The sequence below is a fragment of the Canis lupus genome, chromosome 14, assembly GCF_048164855.1.
Source record: "Canis lupus baileyi chromosome 14, mCanLup2.hap1, whole genome shotgun sequence".
Taxonomy (NCBI): Eukaryota; Metazoa; Chordata; class Mammalia; order Carnivora; family Canidae; genus Canis; species Canis lupus.
In genome coordinates this window covers 48,116,469-48,136,892 of record NC_132851.1, presented here as the reverse complement: position 1 = coordinate 48,136,892, position 20,424 = coordinate 48,116,469, and the positions used below count along the sequence as shown (strand labels likewise).

Sequence of the window (20,424 nt, the reverse complement as noted above, 5' to 3'; positions counted from 1 at the left end):
AACCTCATTTACTACCTCTACCTTTCTCTTTTCACATCCCCTCATTCACAGATACAATGTTGGGGTCTGATTCACAGTCTTCCTTTTCTCTACCACTTGACAACATGATGAGTGACTTGCACATCCTGCTTGTCTCATATTTTTTGACCTCCTAGAATCTAATTATTTGGCAAACCCCATTTACTCTACTTCATCAGTCCACATTCAAGGCCATGCTCTGGATCTTATAGTATCACAAAACTATTCCTTCCTTGCACTTTAGGGGCCAACTTACTTTCTTTGACTTTAATTTCATATTATTCCCCACCTTTTTTTTTTTTTTTTTAGATTCAATACCATTTTTCCCTTTTCTGGCACTTGCCACTGCTGTACTCTGTTCTCTTTGAAACTTGTTTTCCCCATAAGCCTACTCACTGGTTTCAATTCTTCTGCAGACCCGGAAATGTTGCTCAGAGATCTATCCATCACTCTTATTGTCTTTCTTTCTTGTGCTCTCTTTAAGCAATCTCAATCACATGCATTTGCAGATGATTCCCAAATACCAGAGTTCTCTTCTGTAATCCATAATCATACATCCAACTGCTTACTAGATGTTTCCACCTGGATGTCCCACAGTACCTTCAAAATGATGAGTCCCCACACCAATTAAAACAGCTAACAGAAAACAACAAATGTTGGTGAGAATGTAGAGAAATTAGAACCCTTGTGCCCCATTGGTGGAAATCTAAAATGATACAGGACCTATGGAAAACAGAGGGTCCTCAAGAAAATTAAAAAATAGAATTACTAGATGATCTAGCAATTCCACTTCTGGGTACACGTAGAAAAGAACTGAAATCATGATCTCAAAGAATTATTTGTATAGCCATGTAACTAGCAGCACTATTCACAATAGCCAAAATGTGAAAGCAATCCAGAAGTCCACTGACAGATGAATGGATAAAGAAAATGTGGTATACACAATGATATATACCATGGAATATAATTCAGCCTTAAAAAAGGAAGAAAATTCTGACATATGTTAGATGAACCTTGACGATATTATGCTAAATGAAACAAGCTAGCCAGTGGGAAGGGGAAATGGTGAGTTGTTGTTAAATGGATATAAAGTTTCAGTTTCACAACATGAAAATTCTGGAGATTGGTTGTACAACACTATACAAATACTTAATTTTGCTGACCCGTCCACTTAAAGATGGCCAAGATGGTAAATTTTATGTGTTATGCTACAATTAAAAAAAGACAAAAACATGTCCCAAAACAGTATAGAGGTTCCTCAAAAAGTTGAAAATAGAGCTACCCTATGATCCAGCAATTGCACTACTGGGTATTTACCCCAAAGATGCAAATGTAGTGATCCAAAGGGGCACTTTCACCCCAATGTTTATAGCAGTAATGTCCATGATAGTCAACCTATGGAAAAAGCCCAAATGTCCATCGACAGATGAATGGATAAAGAAGATATGGTACAGATATACAACGGAATATTACTCAGCCATCAAAAAATGAAATCTTGCCATTTGCCACGACATGGATAGAACTGGAGGGCATTATGCTTAGTGAGATAAGTCAATCAAAGAAAGACAATTATCATATGATCTCATTTATATGCGGAATTTAAGAAACAAAACAGGATTTTAAGGGAAGAGAGGAAAAAATAAAACAAGATGAAATCAGGGAGACAAACCATAAGAGACTCTTCTTAATCATAGGAAACAAACTGAGGGTTGCTGGAGGGCAGGGGATGGGGGGATGGCGTAACTGGGTGATAGACATTACGGAGGGTCTGTGATGTAAGGATCACTGGATATTGCATAAGACTGATGAATCACTGACCTCTACCTCTGAAACCAATAACACATTATATGTTAATTTAATGGATTTAAATTTTTAAAAATGTCCTAACTGAACTCAGTACATTTATTCCCAATCCACTTTTCTTCCAGTTTTCTGAATCTCAAGGACAGCCACTTACCAGTCATCCAGGCAGAAAACTGGGTATGAATCAGAAATTCTCTCTCTGCCTCATTCTTTTTGTCAATCCAGTCATCAGGCTTTTGGGCTCCATCTACTTAACATCTCTTTATATACCCCAAGCTCTCCAGCCCCTCTGTGGGTATCCTTATCTGTTCTCACTCCGAGTTGTTGATGTGACTGCTTTCTAAATACTCTCCCTCTCCTAAATCTTACTCATTTAAGCCATTTTTCCATTTTAATATGTTTTCCCCTAAAACTCCTAATATGAACAAATTATATTCACTCCTAACAATACTTTAACTATACTCCATTGGCTGCTACTTTAGAATAAAAAGTTAGACTCACTCTGATCTGGTCCCTATTTTCTAGTTACTAGCTTGTCTCAGTTTGGGCCTCTCTTTTTGTACAATACACTCCAGCTATACTAAACTGTAGTTCCAGAGAACATGTTGTATGTCTCTACACCTTTGTCCATGCTGCACTCTCTGCTTGAGCTGCCAGGAATGCTCCTCCTCATCCTGTCCACCTGGTGAACACCTGGTTTTCTTTGAAGACTACTCAAAACTCATGTCTCATATGAAACTTCTTCTGACCACTTCCCTTTTTCCTTCACTCAGTTGCTTCTGTAACGTTGTATTACACTTGCTTTCTTTACATGTGTGGGTCCCTTATCTCAGATCCCTTTGAAGGCAAGACTGCGCCTTATTTCTATTTATATTCTTAATGCCAAACACCATGTCTGCAGTATTGTACGTGTTCATTAAAAGTCAGTTAAGTATATCATTTATTATATGGATATAAGTTGAAGATTTATTAAAAAAATAAATTGAAGGGATCCCTGGGTGGCTCAGCGGTTTAGCGCCGCCATCAGCCGGGGGTGTGATCCTGGAGTCGCAGGATCGAGTCCCATGTCGGGCTCCCTGCATGGAGCCTGCTTCTCCCTCTGCTTCTCTCTGCCTCTCTCTGCCTCTCTCTGTGTGTCTCTCATGAATAAATAAATAAAATCTTAAAAAAATAAATTGACCATTTATTGATCATTTAGTCAACAAACATTTATTGAATACTTGTGTATTTTCTAGTGTTGGAGTGACTAGGCCTCTAGTGCACAATCTTGTCGGAAAAAAGGTATGTTAAAACTTACCTCATGATATGGCAAGTACTTAGCAGAGGTGAAAATTCTTCCTGGATCAGGGAACTTATTAACCATTGTGTCCTTGGAGCCTAGGTCAGGGATTATACTTAATAAGTGCTTAATAAGTAGTGGTTGAATTGAATTCAACCTGTGAAACATTCTGGGCTCAACCTGTTGACTTAATTGTGCAGGTATATAATGTTCCAGGCAGGGAGTAGGTGTAGAGAAATTGAGAAATCATGAAAGATTTTGGTGCTATTATAAGGAATCTGGCTGTATCCTGTAGGCAACTGGGCCAGGAGAGGCTTTTAAGCAGGAAAATGGTAGGGCCCCGTTAGTTCATTAGGAAGAAAACTGAATTGGAGGGAGAAGAGACGCAAAACTGGGAAATGTTGGGGGGGGGGGCGGTAGGTCATTGCTATTGTCCAGTTGAGTGATGATGGTGGATTAAGCCAGTGATGGGCAAGGATGGATGCGCCCAAGGGGCTGGATTCCAGGATTTTTGATTCAGATCAAGATTTAGTGCCAGTAAGATGAGGGAAGGAGGATGGGGATGGAGAAAGTGAAAACGAGGCCAGTAGGTTTTTCATGAGGCTCGAGCTCTATAACATACATAGGAGACAACAATCCAGAAACTACAAAACACCACACTTGTTTTTTTTTTCATCCTCTCTGGTGTCTCTTAGTTTAGATGGGCAAAGCGACTTTTAGGGTGCAAGGAAAATGCCAAACTTCGCGTTAGCTTTTTTTTTTTTTTTCTGAGATTTCCCAAGACACGGGGAGGGCCAACCAGAGCCTGGAGGGACGGGAAAGGAAGGGGAGCAGCGGGCGGGCGGTTCACAGACCTCTCCCCACGACCCGGAGCCCCGCCCACCGCCTCTCCTCGCCGGCCAATCACGCTCCGCCGCGTCATCAGCGCGCGCCGACCCGGGCCGAGCCCGAGCCGCACCACGTGTACGGTGTTGACTGTCAAGGCGTCCAGGAGCCCGGTTCCCGGAAGCGGTGAGTCCCGACGCTGCGAACCCCGAACCATGAGCGCCCCGGGCGTGCTGTCGTTCACCCAGCAAGGCTGGGAGCAGGTGCTGGCCAAAGTGAAACGCGCGCTCGTCTACCTGGACGCCGCCTGCGCCGAGAGCCTGCACTGGGGCTGCGGAGCGTCGCGGCTGCTGGAGGCGGTGGGAGGCCCGGCGTGTCACCTGCGGGAGTTCGAGCCCGCGGCCGTGGGCGGGGGCGCCGAGCAGCCCAAGGCCGTGTTCGTGCTGAGCTGCCTGCTGAAGGGCCGGACCGTGGAGACCCTCCGGGAGATCATCGGCCGCAGTCGCTTCCAGTACTGCGTGGTGGTCACCGCCGTGAGCCACGCTGCCCACCTCACCGCTAATCACGTGCCGGCGGCTGCAGCGGCGGAGCTGGAGGGGCAGCCGGTGTTCGAGCAGCTGGAGGAGAAGCTGTGTGAGTGGATGGGCAACATGAACTACACGGCCGAGGTGCTGCACGTCCCGCTGTGGCTCGCCCCCGTGGCGCCCCACCTTGCCTTGACCCCGGCCTTTGCTTCCCTCTTCCCGCTACTGCCCCGGGATGTGCATCTCCTCAACAGGGCTCGTCCAGACAAGAGGAGGCTAGGAAGCCTGAGCGAGGTGGATGCCGCCGCCCTGCCCCCCGAGCTGCTTCTGCAGATCAGGTGCCTGGTGTCAGGCCTCAGTTCTCTGTGTGAACATTTGGGGGTGCGGGAGGAGTGTTTTGCTGTAGGTTCCCTCAGCCGGATCATCGCTGCAGATCTGGCTAGTTACGCCCCTGCCAAGAACAGGAGGAAGACCGCCGCGGGCAGGGCCTCAGTGGTCTTTGTGGACAGGACTCTGGATCTCACGGGTAAGTGGGGCTGCTGTAGGTCTTCCGAACCTCTCCCCAGGGTGCTGGCACTTTCACTGATTCAGCATTTATTCTGTCTTTTAAAATATTTTTTTATTTTTTATTTATTCATGATAGACGACAGAGAGAGAGAGAGAGAGAGAGAGAGAGAGGCAGAGACACAGGCAGAGGAAGAAGCAGGCTCTATGCAAGGAGCCCAACGCAGGACTCCATCCCGAGACTCCAGGATCACAGCCCAGGCCAAAGGCAGGCGCTAAACCGCTGAGCCACCCAGGGATCCCTTCAGCATTTATTCTATTGACCTCTTACTCTATGTCAGGCTGAGGATACAGAGATGAACTAGACGGACACAATCCAGGTCTCACAGAGTTTTCCATCTAGGGGGGAATACAGGCGAGCAAATCAGCAATTACAGTCAAATTGTTAAATGCATCTTTAACATGCACTGTTTTGTTTCACAACTACATCTAACCAAAGATACTGGGGGAAATTATGCTGACATTGAGGAGAACTGTACACCTGGGAACCTTTTAGAAATGTGCAGTCGCCAAGACTCACAGCAATCCTCCATAAGAATGCTCTGATTTGTTGGAGAGAGTTGTTGACAGGTGAACCAGTGGAAGGAAAACCGTGCAACAATACATGAAATTATCATAGGTAGTTTAGTTTTAGGTTTCTTTATTTTAATTTTATTTACTTATTCATGAGAGACAGAGAGAGAGAGAGGCAGAGACACAGGCAGAGGGAGAAGCAGGCTCCATGCAGGGAGCCGGACGTGGGACTCGATCCCGGGTCTCCAGGATCATGCCCTGGGCCGACGGCAGGTGCTAAACCACTGAGCCACCCGGGCTGCCCAGTTATAGGTTTCTTTAAGTGAGTGTTAATAAGTAAACTTGAAGTATTACCAGAAATTGAGATTAAATCCAATCGTAGAAAATATTTTCAAATGTTCATTGATTTATTCTTAGCTGTTACTCTATTGAGGATTGGATAGGTGATGTCAAATTTTAATAGCGATCAGTTATTTATGTGCATAGAAAACAAGGGTAACCTGAAAATAGGTGAACAGAAAACACTTTCTGATAGTGACATGTGCATATTTTCAAAGGTCACATTTATTGTTCCCTGATTAGGTAGATGCGTGTTGCTAGCAGTATGGTTTGGCCACACCCATATTCAGGGGTCATGGTCAGGAAACTGATCTTAGTAAATATTCTTCTTAGTAGGTCAGGAAAAAAGTGGAATGAAGTCACAAAAACCACAATAGCTGTATTTGAGTTTTTGACTTTATAAGACTAAGTTTTAGATCATAAAATAGAAACTAAGCTAAGTGGTAATACAGTGATGTAAGCTTAATGATGTGACCATAAAAATAGTCCGTCATTGTGATTTAAGTACAAGTAAAAATCATAACATCTCAGAACTCTTAGAGGACTAAAAAGCACCCGAGGAGTTTATGCTTGCTGAATTTTTGAGTGTGCGGCATATACTGTTTCTACTTCTTTCTTAGGCCCCAAATATGACATTGTTTCATAATTAATCAAGGTCACATAGTGTTGTGCCTCTCCTCCACCCCTATGATTTCGGCTGGGCAGACTTTAACGTCCCTGCCCTCCAGCATCATGGTAACAGCTCTTGTAAGTCTTAGGCATGCTTTCCTTGTATAGGACTCTTGAAAATATAAGCCATCAGAAAACTTTCATATCTTCCTATCACCAAATTACCCAGCCTTTGTACATCTGTACCCACATATTTTCCTTTCCTTCCTTTGTATTAAGAAGAGATGTACTGTCCCTGCTACTATCAAATGCCAACTTCTTCACTTTTGCAGACAAGGTCCTCTCCCTTTTCACTTGTCTCATAGATTTACTTTTGTCACATACCCTCCCTTGTTTCTAGATCTTCATTGGAAAAAATCTTTTTTACTGGATTTTCCTGGTCAGCATACAAACAGAATGTAACATCTCCTCTCTTAACACCTCATGCTCCTCCAACTTGTTCTATTTTTTCTTTTTTTTTTTTGCTCCATTTTACAACAAACTTGAAAGAGTCGTCCATACATGCTCTCTGTACAGCAATTTCTTCTTTCAGGATCACGAATGGCCTCCATGTTGCCACATCCAATGTTCAGTTATCAGGATTCATTTTACTCAATCTCAAAGCAGCATTTGATACAGCAGAGTAGAGGATGCAAAGAATTAAAAATAATAAAAAATATTAAAAGATGCACAAAAGATACACGGATAAATCCAGTTTCTTGTGTAACCCCATCAGAATGTAAATCTGACATGTCATTTGCTTGCTCACAGTCCTCCCACAGCCTTCCAACGTACCTACTGTCAAATCCAAATTCCTTACCATTGTTTTCAAGGCCATACATGACCTGCCTATGTGTACCTTTCCTACCTCATCTTCCACTAATCTCCCCTCACATGTTATTTTCCCACCACACTGGCCACCTCACCAAGTATGTCCCAGCCTCAGAGCCTTTGGTGTTCTGCAGCTCAGCTTGGAACGTTCTTCCTTCAGGTATCTACATGGCTTTCTTGTTCACTTCCTTTAAATCTGTGCTCAGATTTTTGCTTCTCAGACAAGCCTTCCGGGACCTCCTTTAGCTACTCTGTAACCCTCAATGGGAATCGTTTGTTCCTGGGGTCCAAGTAATTTATAAGTTGAAGTCTTTTTAATGGATACCTTTTGAATAATCACTCAAACTATATTCCAGATGAGCAGATTAATGATTCATTTGTGTCACAGTTGTTTCAACATAGTGCCATGTTAGTAATATTCAGGGCTGATTTGGTACATAGCTGTGTTGTAGAACCTACTTTTTAATCATTAAAATTCTTCTGTACTAATGAGTAAAAGGAAATTACTTATTGGGCCCACAAGCCACTGAATACTGTTGCTTAGTGGAGAAGAGGAGAGTGCTGGTGTGGACACAGCTGGTCCTCCAGAGTTGCTAAAGGTACTGAGGCAGCGAGGGAGGTTGTGATGATTGTAGAGATGTGGCATTTGTTCTCTCCTCCAAGGTGGTAGGGAGGTAGGTGTGTTGGTAGCCTTATTATTGTCTTGGGTGCTCTCTGTCTTTGGTCCAGACTCTGGTGACCAGGAACATACCTGATCAAAAACAAAAACAAAAACAAAAAAAACCTCACTGTTTTTTCTGATATGTCTTGAATGTAACAAGCATAAGGAGCTGTGAGTCATAACAATAAGTTTTTTTTTTTTTTTTAAATTTTATTTATTTATGATAGTCACAGAGAGAGAGAGAGAGGCAGAGACACAGGCAGAGGGAGAAGCAGGCTCCATGCACCGGGAGCCCGACGTGGGATTCGATCCTGGGTCTCCAGGATCGTGCCCTGGGCCAAAGGCAGGCGCCAAACCGCTGCGCCACCCAGGGATCCCTCATAACAATAAGTTTGATGGAGAAATTGTTACAAGAGTTTGGTGTGGAGTCTTATGACAAACTGTGACTGGTATTGTTTAGCCAGTGATACTGCAGCATACAAAAGATTACACCAACAATTTCTAAAAATTAAAAGCTGATTTGAAAATTATTGGAAAGACTTGAATGGTTTGAATTTCAATTTAAATTACTTGACAGCAGTTTTAATATAGAGATCAAAGGGAAATACATTTTTTAGATTTTGATTTAGGTGTTCATTTCCATAAACATATATTAACTTTTACTATTAGTTGTTAAGTATTTTGGAAAACATCCTTGGTATTTACCACTAGAAGGTTTGTAGGCTTATATGTCTTCTAGATGTAAAATTAGCACTACCAAAAATAACCTCCAATAATTCGTAGATATCCAACATTCTTAACATCCTGCTTATAGTACAGACAAGTTTCTTTCTCATATTTTTGTCATTATCTTTGCTGAAAGTAACATTAATTTGTCTAATAAGTTGGTTTATTATTTTCAGTAAATATTTATTGAAAGCCTACTGTGTGCCAAGCATTGATACAGGTTTAGGGAAACAGTGATGAACAAGATAGGCTATTTCCTTGCTCTCCTGAAACAGTTGATAAGCTCTCAACACCTAAAAATATAGGAAGTTTGTTGTAATTATGTGAGAAGTAAATAGTCGCTGATGTCTGTTTGCAGTGATGTTGGTTTACGTGTCCCAACCACTCAGAAGCTTGTGTCTCTGCAGAGTGCATCAGGCATGTTTGCACAGGAGATTTAAGTACAACATTCTTTTTTTTTTTTTTTTTTTTTTTAGATTTTATTTATTTATTCATGAGAGACACAGGCAGAGAGAGAAGTAGGCTCCATGCAGGGAGCCCAATGGGGGACTTGATCCCGGGACTCCAGGATTACGTCCCGGGCCAAAGGCAGGCACTAAATCGTTGAGCCACCCAGGGATCCCCTAAGTACAACATTCTATGGACTGTTCTGGCTGCTGATTTGTTTCAGGGGAGAATTAAAAAGGTAGATGTGATTTATTAATCTTTCAAAGGTTTGAGTCTGGTTTCCTTTCCATTCTTTTTTGGCTCTTAGGATTGACTAGAATGCTTCAAGTTCAAAATCAAAAGATAGGGGGATGTCTGGGTGGGTCAATGATTGAGCGTCTGCCTTCAGCTCAGTGCGCGATCCTGGAGTCCTGGGATCGAGTTCTGAATTGGTCTCCCCATAGGGAGCCTGGTTCTCCCTCTGCCTATATCTCTGCCTCTCTCTGTGTCTCTCATGAATAAATATATAAAAATTTAAAAAAATTCAAAAGATAGAAGGTGGCAGTAACTCTGGGAATTTAATTTCCTCCCCTGGTTCCATTCTGAATTTTAGTTTCATGTAAACTTTTAAGTCAAATCCATTCAATTAAAGATTAACTTTCAGTGCAAAGGGTAATTCGTATTCCTGAGATTATGATACACTGATGCATTTATATTTGCTTTAAGGTATGTATATGATTTGTTAAAGTACTGAAATTCGAGACTATTAATAGCTAATATATGAGAGCATATTACTTTTCTTAGCCATCAACATATCTAAGCTTTTTTAATTTTCAAAATTGTTCTGTGAGGTAGTATGCTTATCCCCATTTTACAGATGAGGAAACAGAGAAATTGAGGAATTAAGTAACTTGTCCAAAATCATGCAGCTCGTAAATGGTAGTCAGGATTTGAATGTTGGCAGCTTACTCCAAAGCCTATGTTCATGACCCATCTCATATATGTTACTATAGAAAAATGTTTGAGAAGCCTTGTCCTGGACAGTATAGATGCTGCTGCTAGGTTGTCCAGAAGCTAGCAGCTTTAAAGACTAAACACACTTGTTGGGCCCTGGTGCTGCTCTAGTGTTCAGAAAAGTGACTTATTCTTCCCTCAATCTGATTTTCCACCCCCAAAAAATTATCAACTACTATCTTCATCTTAGTGTTCAGTGGATACTGTTTAAAATAAACGTAAGTGTGAGAAATGATTGAGAAGCCTTTCAAGGCTCTGATTAGATGGCTAGTGTTAGATCCAGGCTAGTATAGTTTCAAGTCCTGGCTTAATTACTTAAGGATCACGACCTGAGCCAAAGGCAGACGCTCATGCACTGAGCCACCCAAAGGTAGATGCCTTTGCATTGAGCCTTTTGAGGGTTTTCTCATTTGTGAACAGGGTTAGATAATGACCTTAAATTACTGTTGGAAGGATACAAAATCATTCATTCATTCATTGAATATATAACTAATACAGTGGGTAAGATTAAAGAGTGACAGGGTTTCCATTTTAGTTGGGGAAGGCCTTTCTGAGGATGTGACATTTTAGCAGAGATGGAAAGAAGAGAGGAAGCAGGCCATAAAGCTGTCTTGGTGTAGAACATACAGTCCGAGCGGCAGGTGCAAAGGATTTGAGGTGGGAATATGTTTGACAGGTTCGAGGAACAGTAGGAGGCCGGTGTGGGTCCCTTCAGCTTGCCTTGGGAGGAGATGAAGTTGCAGAGATAGGCAGAGGCCATGTACCGTAGGGCAAAGTAAGGACTATATAAAAGCCAAAGTATGATCAGAACCTTGGGGAGTTCTGAGCTGTGATGTTACATGATCAGACTTGTGTTACATGGAATCCTACATGGAAGGAGGCAGAGGATTGAGGTAGATCCTCAATGTATGGGAGCTGCAACTACTATCTAGGTTGGGTAACAAGCATGACTGGTTAGTTACGAAGTCTTAGCTCTGCCTCTTTCTAGTCATAAGTCCTTGAGCCACTGTCTAACATATAGGTCTCAGTCTCGTGATCTATAAAATAAAGATACCCAACAGGGTTGTTGAGAAGATAATATAAGTTAACACAGCTAGCTCCTAAAACAGTGCCTGGTATATAGTGGGCACCGGAAAATAAATGTTTCTTAATTTTATTAATCAATGGTATGCATTTGAAATTACTTAAGTTTTAGGGCAGCCCCTGTGGCTCAGCGGTTTAGGGCTGCCTTCCGGGCGTGATTCTGGGCGTGATCCTGGAGACCTGGGATCAAGTCCCACATCGGGCTCCCTGCATGGAGCCTGCTTCTCCCTCTGCCTGTGTCTCTGCCTCTTTCTCTCTCTGTCTGTCATGAATAAATAAATAAAATCTTAAAAAAAAAGAAATTACTTAAGTTTTATTACTTCAAATATGTTTTCTCTCTAAGATTAAGAGTGTACATACGAGAGTGATTTGCCGTACACATAACCCAGAAGAATCCTTTTACCTGACCTCTCACCTGCCACTAAAGGAAATGAGAGTTGGTTAGAATTGACCATTTGTCAGGAACTCTGTTCTGTCATACTTGAAAAAAAAATAAGAAGCAGCAGAATAAGTGAGATTCCTCCTAACTGGTCCTGCAAGATAGCTCCATGTTTTGGTTACCTGGGGAAGGTGTGAAGAATGATGCAGATGATACCTATAATCGATAAATGTTTCTTGAGCGACTTTCACATGCAGGTTCTGTGCTAGGTGATAGTGACATAAAGCTTCCCTACTCATGTCCTGGGGACGGGAAGCCTTGGCTCAGCTGAAGCTGATTAAAAATGTAGACTCTCAGGCCTCTTTGCAGACTTAAAATCAGAACCTGTACTTTAACAACATCTCTAGGTGATTTAAATGAATAATAAAGTTTGAGAAGCGCTGATGTAAAGAGCAATCAAGGCTCTTGTCCATGAGGAATGAAGCAGAGTTAAATGAAGCACGAAGTTCAGCAAATTAAAGTATGAATGATAAATGCCTTCATAGGGTTTAGGTACAAAATTCTCCTTTAAGGGGTGGCCGTTACTAGACCAGTGGTTCTCAACCCGGTTTCACATTTGCACCACTCCAGAAAGCCTGGTTCTTAAAAAATGGGTCTGGGCAGAGACTAGTATCAGCATTCTTTTAAAAGGTCCCCACATGTGCAAAAATGTAAAAAGGAGCATAGGTGGTTCTGGGAATTCCTTTTAGATCATTTTTTTATTAGGGTTTAAGGTGCATAAAGGTTGGGATGAAATAGGGATTGGCAAGGGATGAGGAAGGGTGATGGAGATAATGAGGAAGGAAGTTGGGGCCATGTTTCAAAAGCCTTAAATTTCATGCTCAGTGAGGAGTCATAATAAATTTTTAGGCAGGCAAACTGCATGCATACATTTCCTGTTGAATGAGTTCTCTGGTGGGCAATGTGGTGGATAGATTTATTGATTCCAAAGTGGGAACTGAGAGATGAGTCAGACTCCGATGGGATGGGTTTGTTGCTGTTGTTTTACTTGCTTCCCCCGCCCCAGTCCAGTTTATTAAAGCATAATTTACATATAGTAACATTTATCATTTTTAGCACAAAATTTTGTCAAACAACATATAGTTGTGAAACCAAAACCCATAATCAAGACATTGTGGAGATCAATCAGAAGGCTATTATAATATCTAGGTGGGAAATGATGTGAGTTTAAAACTTTTGGTGGGAATGCAAGCTGGAACAGCCACTCTGGAAAATGGTATGGAAGTTCTTTAAGAAGTTAAAAATAGAACTACCTTATGACCCAGTAATCACACTACTAGATATTTACCACAATGGTACAAATGTAGTGATCTGAAGGGGCACCTGCACCCCAGTGTTCATAGCAACAGTGTTCACAATAGCCAAACTGTGGAAAGAGCCCAGATGTCCATCGAGAGATGAATGGATAAAGAAAATGTGGTAGATATATACAATGGAATATTACTCAGCCATCAGAAAGGATGAATACTTCGCATTTACATGGACACGGGTGGAACTGGAGGATATTATACTGAGTGAAGAATGCTGATTGTATTTTGATAGGGATTGCATTAAATTTGTGGATTGCTTTGGGTAGTACAGGTATTTTACCAATAATTGTTCTTCCAATCCATAAACATGGAATGTTTTTCCATTTCTTTGTGTCTTCTTCAATTTCCTTTGCAAGTGTCCTGTAGTTTTCAGAGTATAGATCTTTTACCTCTTTGATTAGATTTACAACTAGATATCTTATGATTTTTGGTAGAATTGTAAATGGGATTGATTTCTTGACTTCTCTTTCTGCTGCTTCATTATTAGTGTATACGAATGCAACAGGCTTCTGTACATTGATTTTGTATCCCGCAGCTTCGCCGAATTAGCAAAATTAGCAATTTTTTTTGGTGAAGTCTTTTGGGTTTTCTACAGTGTATCATATCATCTGCAGATAGTGAAGTTTGACTTCTTTCTTGGTGATTTGGATGCATTTTATTTCTTTTCTTTTTTTTTTTTTTTAAATCTATGATAGTCACACACACAGAGAGGCAAAGACACAGGCAGAGGGAGAAGCAGGCTCCATGCACCGGGAGCCCGACGTGGGATTCGATCCCAGGTCTCCAGGATCGCGCCCTGGGCCAAAGGCAGGCGCCAAACCGCTGCGCCAACCAGGGATCCCATGCATTTTATTTCTTTTTGTTATCTGATTGATGAAGCTAGGACTTCCAGTACTGTGTTAAGTACTAATGAGAGTGGACATCCCTGTCTTATTCCTGATTGTAGAGAAAAAGCTCTCGGTTTTTCCTCATTGAGGATAATATTAGTATGGGTCTTTTTTATATGGCCTTTATGATGTTGAGGTATGTGCCCTCTATCCCTACTTTGTTGAGGGATTTGAATGGATGCTGTATTTTGTCAAATGCTTTTTCTGTGTCTTTTGAGAGGATCATATGGTTCTTGTCCTTTCTTTTATTAACGTGGTGCATCACATTGATTGATTTGTAAATTTTGAGCCATTCCTGCAACCCAGGAATAAATCCCACTTGATTGTGGTGAATATAACTCTTTTAATGTATTGTTGGATTCCATTTGTTACTTTGTTGAGTATTTTTGCATCCATGTTCATCAAGGCTATTGGCTTGTAATTGTCTTGTTTAGTAGGGTCTTTGTCTGGTTTTGAAATCAGGGTAATGCTGGCCTCATAGAATGAGTTTGGAAGTTTTCTTTCCATTTCTATTTTTTGGAACTGTTTGAGAAGAATAGGTATTAACTTTTCTTTAAATGTCTGATAGAATTCCCCTGGGAAGCCATCTGGGCTGGACTTTTGTTTGTTGGGAAATTTTTGATTACTGATTCAATTTTTTTGCTGGTTATGGGTAATGTTCAAATTTTCTATTTCTTCCTGTTTCAGTTTTGGCAATTTGTAAGTTTCTAAGAATTTACCTATTTTTTTCAGATGCCCAGATTATTTGTTGGCATATACTTTTTCATAATATTCTCCAGTAATTGTTTGTATTTCTGTGGTGCTGGTTGTGATTTCTCCCCTTTCATTCATGACTTTGTTTAGGTCCTTTCTCTTTTATTTTTGATAAGTCTGGTGAAGGGTTAATAAGTTTTATTAATTCTTCCAAAGAATCAGCTCTTAGTTTCATTGAGCTGTTCTATTGTTTTTTGCTTGTTTCTATTTTCTTTCTTTCTTCTTTCTTTCTTTCTTTCTTTCTTTCTTTCTTTCTTTCTTTCTTTCTTCTTTCTTTCTTTCTTTTTTTCTTTTCTTTTTTTCTTTCTTTCTTTCTTTCTTTCTTTTCTTTTTTTTTTTTTAAAGATTTTGTTTATTTATTCATGATACACACACACACACACACACACACAGAGAGAGAAATAGAGAGGCAGAGACAGGCAGAGGAAGAGGCAGGTTCCGTGCTGGGAGCCCGATGTGGGACTCAATCCTGGGACTGCAGGACCCTGCCCTGGGCCAAAGGCAGGCGCTAAACTGCTGAGCCACCCAGGGATCCCCTATATCATTTATTTCTGCTGTAATCTTTATTATTTCTCTTCTTATGGTGGCGTTTGCCTTTATTTGTTGTTCCTCTTTTAGCCCTTCTTGTGTAAGATTAGGCTGTGTATTTGAGACTTTTCTTGATTCTTGAGATAGGCCTGTATTACTATACACTTCCTTCTTAGGACTGCCTTTGCTGCATTCCAAAGGTTTTGGGCTGTCATGTTTTCATTTTCATTTGCTTATGTATTTTTTAAAAATTTCTTCTTTAATTTCCTGGTTAACCCATTCATTCTTCAGTAGGATATTCTTTAACTCCATCTATTTGTGGTCTTTCCAATTTTTTCTTTTTTTTTTTTTTGTGGTTGACATCAAGTTTCATAGTGTTGTGGTCTAAGAGTACATGTGGTATAATCTCAATCTTTTCGTACTTGTTGAAGCCTGATTTGTGACCCAGTATGTGATCTACTCTGCAGATTGTTCCATGTATACTCAAAAAGAATGTATGTTCTGGTGCTTTAGAATGAAATGTTCTGTGTATATCTGTTAGATCCATTTGGTTCAGTGTGTCATTCAAAGCCATTATTTCCTTGTTGATCTTCTGCTTAGATGATCTGTCTGTTGCTGTAAGTGAAGTGCTAAAGTCTCCTACTATTGTTGTATTATTACCAAATATATATTTATATATTTGAGGTATAGATTAGTTCTTGTTGGATAGACTCTTTAATTATGATATAGTGTCCTTTTTCATCTCTTGTAACAGTCTTTGGTTTAAAATCTGTTTTTTCTGGTATGACTATGGCTACTCTGTCTTTCTTTTGATGTATGTTAGCATGATAGATGATTCTCCATCTTCTAACTTTCAATTTACAGGTGTGTTTAGGTCTAAAATGAGCCTCTTGTAGGCAGCATATTGATGGGTCTTTTTTTCTTTTTAATCCATTCTGATACCCTCTGTCTTTAGATTAGAGCATTTAGTCCATTTACATTCAGAGTGATTATTAATAGATCTGAATTTAGTGCCATTGTGTTACCTGTAAAGTTGATGATTCTGGTGTTCTTTGTTCCTTTTTCTGGTCTTTGTTGCTTTTGTTTTTTCTTTCCCATTCAAAGAGTACCCTTTGATATTTTTTACAGGGCTAGTTTAGTGGTCATGAACGCCTTTTGTTTTTGTCTGGGAAACTCTTTATTTTTCCTTCTATTCTGAATGATAGCCTTGCTGGATAGAGTATCCTTGGTTGCACATTTTTCCCATTCAGCACATTGAATATATCATGTCACTGCCTTCTGGCCTGCCAAGTTCTGTGGAAAGAACTGCTGTTAACCTGATTCATATTCCCTTGTAGGTCAAGGACATTTTTCCCTTGCTGTTTTCAGGATTTTTCTTTGTGTATTTTGTAAGTTTTAATAAGATATATCTTGGTGTTGGCTGGCCTTTGTTGATTCTTATGGGAGTTCTCTTTTGCCTCTTGGATTTTGATGTCTGTTTCCTTCCCCAAATTAGGGAAGTTTTCAGCTATAATTTGCTCAAATTAACCTTCTACCCCCTTTCCTTTGCTTCTCCTTCTGGGACTTTTATGATATGAATGTTATTATGCTTTATGGAGTCACTGAGTTCCCTAAGTCTACATTCGTGAACCAATACTTTTTCTTTTCCCTCTTGTTTTCAGCTTCATTATATTTCATAATTTTATCTTCTATAATACTGATTTGTTCCTCTACTTCATACATCCATGTGTCATTATATCTAGTCAGTTTTGCATCTTGGTTATAGCATTTTTTGTTTCAGCCTGCCTAGTTTTTAATTTTTTAAAAATCTCTACAGTAAGGGATTCTCTAGTGTCTTTTATGTTTTTTTCAAGTCCAGCTAGCATCCTTGTGATTGTTGTTTTAAAATCTGTTTTTAATTATATCTGTTTTGGTTAGATCCCTGGCCATGACCTCTTATTGTTCTTTCTTTTGGGGTGAAGTCCTCCATCTTATCATTTTTTCTGGGTCAGTGTGAGTGTGTGTGTGTGTGTGTGTGTGTGTGTGTGTGTGTTAGGAAAGCCTGTTATAATTCCTGTTCCTGAGAGTAATGGCTATATTAAGAGGAGGTCCTTTACTGTCCAGGGCCTGGTGCTTCAGGAAATTTTTAAAAAAATTTTATTTATTTATTCATGAGACACACACAGAGAGGGAGAGAGAGGCAGAGACACAGGCAGAGGGAGAAGCAGGCTCCATGCAGGGAGCCCGACAAGGGACTCGATCCCGGGTCTCCAGGATCATGCCCTGGGCTGAAGGCAGGCGCCAAACTGCTGAGCCACCCAGGGATCCCCAGGAAGTGTTTCAAATGTATACTCTGCTGTTGTGTTTTGATTGCCTTTACCCTCAGGTCAGTCCTCTGAAGAGTTTCTCCTTGCCTGCAGTGGGGAGTGTTTGGACCTTGTCCTGTGTGTGGCATTTTAGCCAGGTGTGCTTTGATCTGTTTGTTAAAATAAGCCTGATCCTATTTCTACTAGAGCTCAAGCTCTAGCACCCTGTCATCAGTGGACTTGGTTTGTGCAGGGGGTTTGTGCTGGCCTTCTGGGGATGGGCATGCTCCGCTGGTTCTCAGGCTGACTTGCCCTAGGAAAGATGCACCTGCAGAGCGCAGGAGGTGGGGGCCTGGTGTCAGTGGCTCCAGCCTCCACTGGGCACACTGTGTTGCTCACTGAGGTAAGTCAGTGCTGATGGGGGTGGAGGAGATGCACAACTCTCTCATTCCCTGAGCAGGGAGTTCATGCCCACTGCTATTCAGGAAGCCCTCACAAAAGAGCAAATAATCTCCCCTCTTATGCCCTTGGCTTCTGTCAGTTACCTGACTTTATCCTGCCTGTGTCTGGGCTGTCTGTCTGCTAGGCAGCACTCCTGTGCTTTATTTCAGGCATGTTGCTGGATTTCCAAACTCCAAATTTTAGAGACCCACTGCTGTGTGGCCCTGGGCTGATCTTCTGATCTTCTTGCCATGCTGCGGGTAGTGCTGGTTTGTCCCAGGAAAAGCAGTCACATGATCACACAGGGGCTCAGAGTTTATGGTAAAGTGCAGCAAAAAGCCTGCACTAAGCTTTGCTGCCTTCAGGAGGTGTTTCTGATTCTATGCTACTAAATGGGGCAGGTGTTTGGCACCCGCCAGCTCTTTTGTCCCCTGAGAAGTCATGCTACCTCTCCCAAATGGCTCCAAGAAGGGGAACCTTCTCTTTCAGTGCGACCCAGGGGATCCTCAAAGCACATTGTCTGCTCCCAGGTGGCCTTTGCCCTCCTTCCCCATGGGAGCACCGTGATGCCCACCAGCCTCCACTTGGCAGTGGCTCCGACTGCTTAAACCTCAGACTTTGAGCTCCACTGCTTGTAAAAACTTGTGATAATCAGTTGCTCTAGTTTTCTCAGTCAGTGGTTTTGGGGAAGTATTTCTTCAGTGCAATCTCCTGCACAATGCTTTCTATTTCTCTCTCTTGCTCTTGCTCTCTCTTCACTTCATGATCAAGGATCCCTCCTCTCCATAGCACCCATGAGTCTTTTCTCTCCGGAATCACATCTCTGTAACTCGTATCTTCTACATTGTGACTTTTCTCCCTCCAGTCCTGCAGTTTGTTCTCTCAGCATTCTGATCAATTTCTTGGGTGTTTGAATGATTTGGGTCCCCTACTGCTCTGCCATCTTAACTCCTATCCTTTTTTTCTATCATCTATCTATCTAACTAACTAACTAACTAACTAACTAACTAACTAACTAACTATACATATAATTTTAGTTCCAGTATACTTACTATATGATATTGAGGGCTCCAAGATTCTTGCTGCTCATGTTATTCTATATGAGTAGGGGCAAGTGTAGATTTTACCTGCCTTATGATAATACTAGCATATACCTTCACATATAATCCACAAAGTAATGGAGGATTGGTGTTTTTCTCATGCTGTTAACTAAACAAGTTTAGCTCTTGAAGTAATTGACTTAGGATTTCAAATCTTGAGGTTCAAAGATATTTAGGTGTCATTTGGACCAACTCTGAGTTTTAGCTTGGTAAAATAGCACCACATTTAATGAATTTATGTCAGATCACATGATGAACTAGTGGAGGACAGGACCACTAGGACCCATGTCTCCAGTTTCTTTTTCCTATACCCCTCTTGGAAAAGATGACATTGGGAAATAAACCATTCTCTGGCCATACTAGACCACATTGCTGTTGGCCAAAATAACTGAGTTCTGGTTGACTCCCACTCTTGAGTCTTCAAATAATATTTTAAAATTTCTGTAATAAAGGAAAAATTAAGCTCTCTGAAAATTTGACTGTGATACAAATTTCAGCATTTTATTCATTTCATAAAATAATCTGAAGTTATGAAATTGAGAGACCCAGAATTCTTAGTCTATGTTTGAGTCATATAAATGGCACTAATTAATTTAAAAATGAATATTAAACCCTTTACCCTTTAAAAAAACCCTCTAAAGCCAGAGATAGGAGAAACTGTATTCAGAAGAGCAAGACACTTAGTTGAAAGCCCATACCTGCTTTATCTGTCATTATCAAACATGTTAACTATACATATCCTTTTGATTAAATCTAAGAAGTTGAATAATTGTGTTCATGAAAATTTAGCATTTTGTTAATTCTTTGATATAGTAATAGAAACAGTTCCTGATGGAATGTTAAATTATTTTTCCAGTTAGGTAAGTCTCATATACTCCTTCTAGAAGATATTGGGAGAAAATGAAGTTTTTGTAGAGTTTATATCAACCAAAATATCCTACTATCCAAAGATAACCCTTGTTAAAATGTTGGGATATTTGTGTGTGTGTGTGTGTGTGTGTGTGTGTGTGTGTAACATTTTTTATTCCTATTACAATAGGAATGTATGTTCATCATAGAGAGTTTAGAGGCTATAAATAATTAGAAGAAAATGGAAACCACAATTTGAGAACTGCTTCAATAAATATGCCATAATGAGAAAAAAATTATTTCTCTACCTTTGAATATTTAGGTTATTAGTACATAATATTTTAAGCATATGAATAATACTTTGGATATATAGAAATAGCTCTCAGGTTTTAAACCTGATAAGAAAAAATAAGTATGCTGTGTTTTGACTTCTAATATTTGGAGAGTTTCAGGATTGGAATAATCAACAATTTGCAGAGGGTTTAATGAACTTAAGAAGGACCCCTGAGTTTGACATAGGGGTAGGAGTGAGAAGCAGCCAGACTATAGGGGCTGAAGAAGTTAGGGAAGAATGGTAG

General features: G+C 40.7%; 1 protein-coding gene across 9 annotated transcripts in view; it reads left to right on the top strand.

The window, feature by feature from the left end:
• The first annotated feature begins 4,041 nt into the window (after positions 1-4,041).
• SCFD2 (sec1 family domain containing 2) overlaps positions 4,042-20,424 on the top strand; it is a 413,274-nt gene continuing 396,891 nt past the window's right edge. For all 9 annotated transcript variants that reach the window (XR_012007121.1, XR_012007122.1, XR_012007118.1 and 6 more), the window contains exon 1: positions 4,042-4,975. Coding sequence is in view for 2 of the 9 variants with exons in the window: in XM_072775040.1 (XP_072631141.1) it covers positions 4,141-4,975 (835 nt within the window). In the remaining 7 variants the exon portion in view is untranslated. The remainder of the gene's footprint in view (positions 4,976-20,424) is intronic.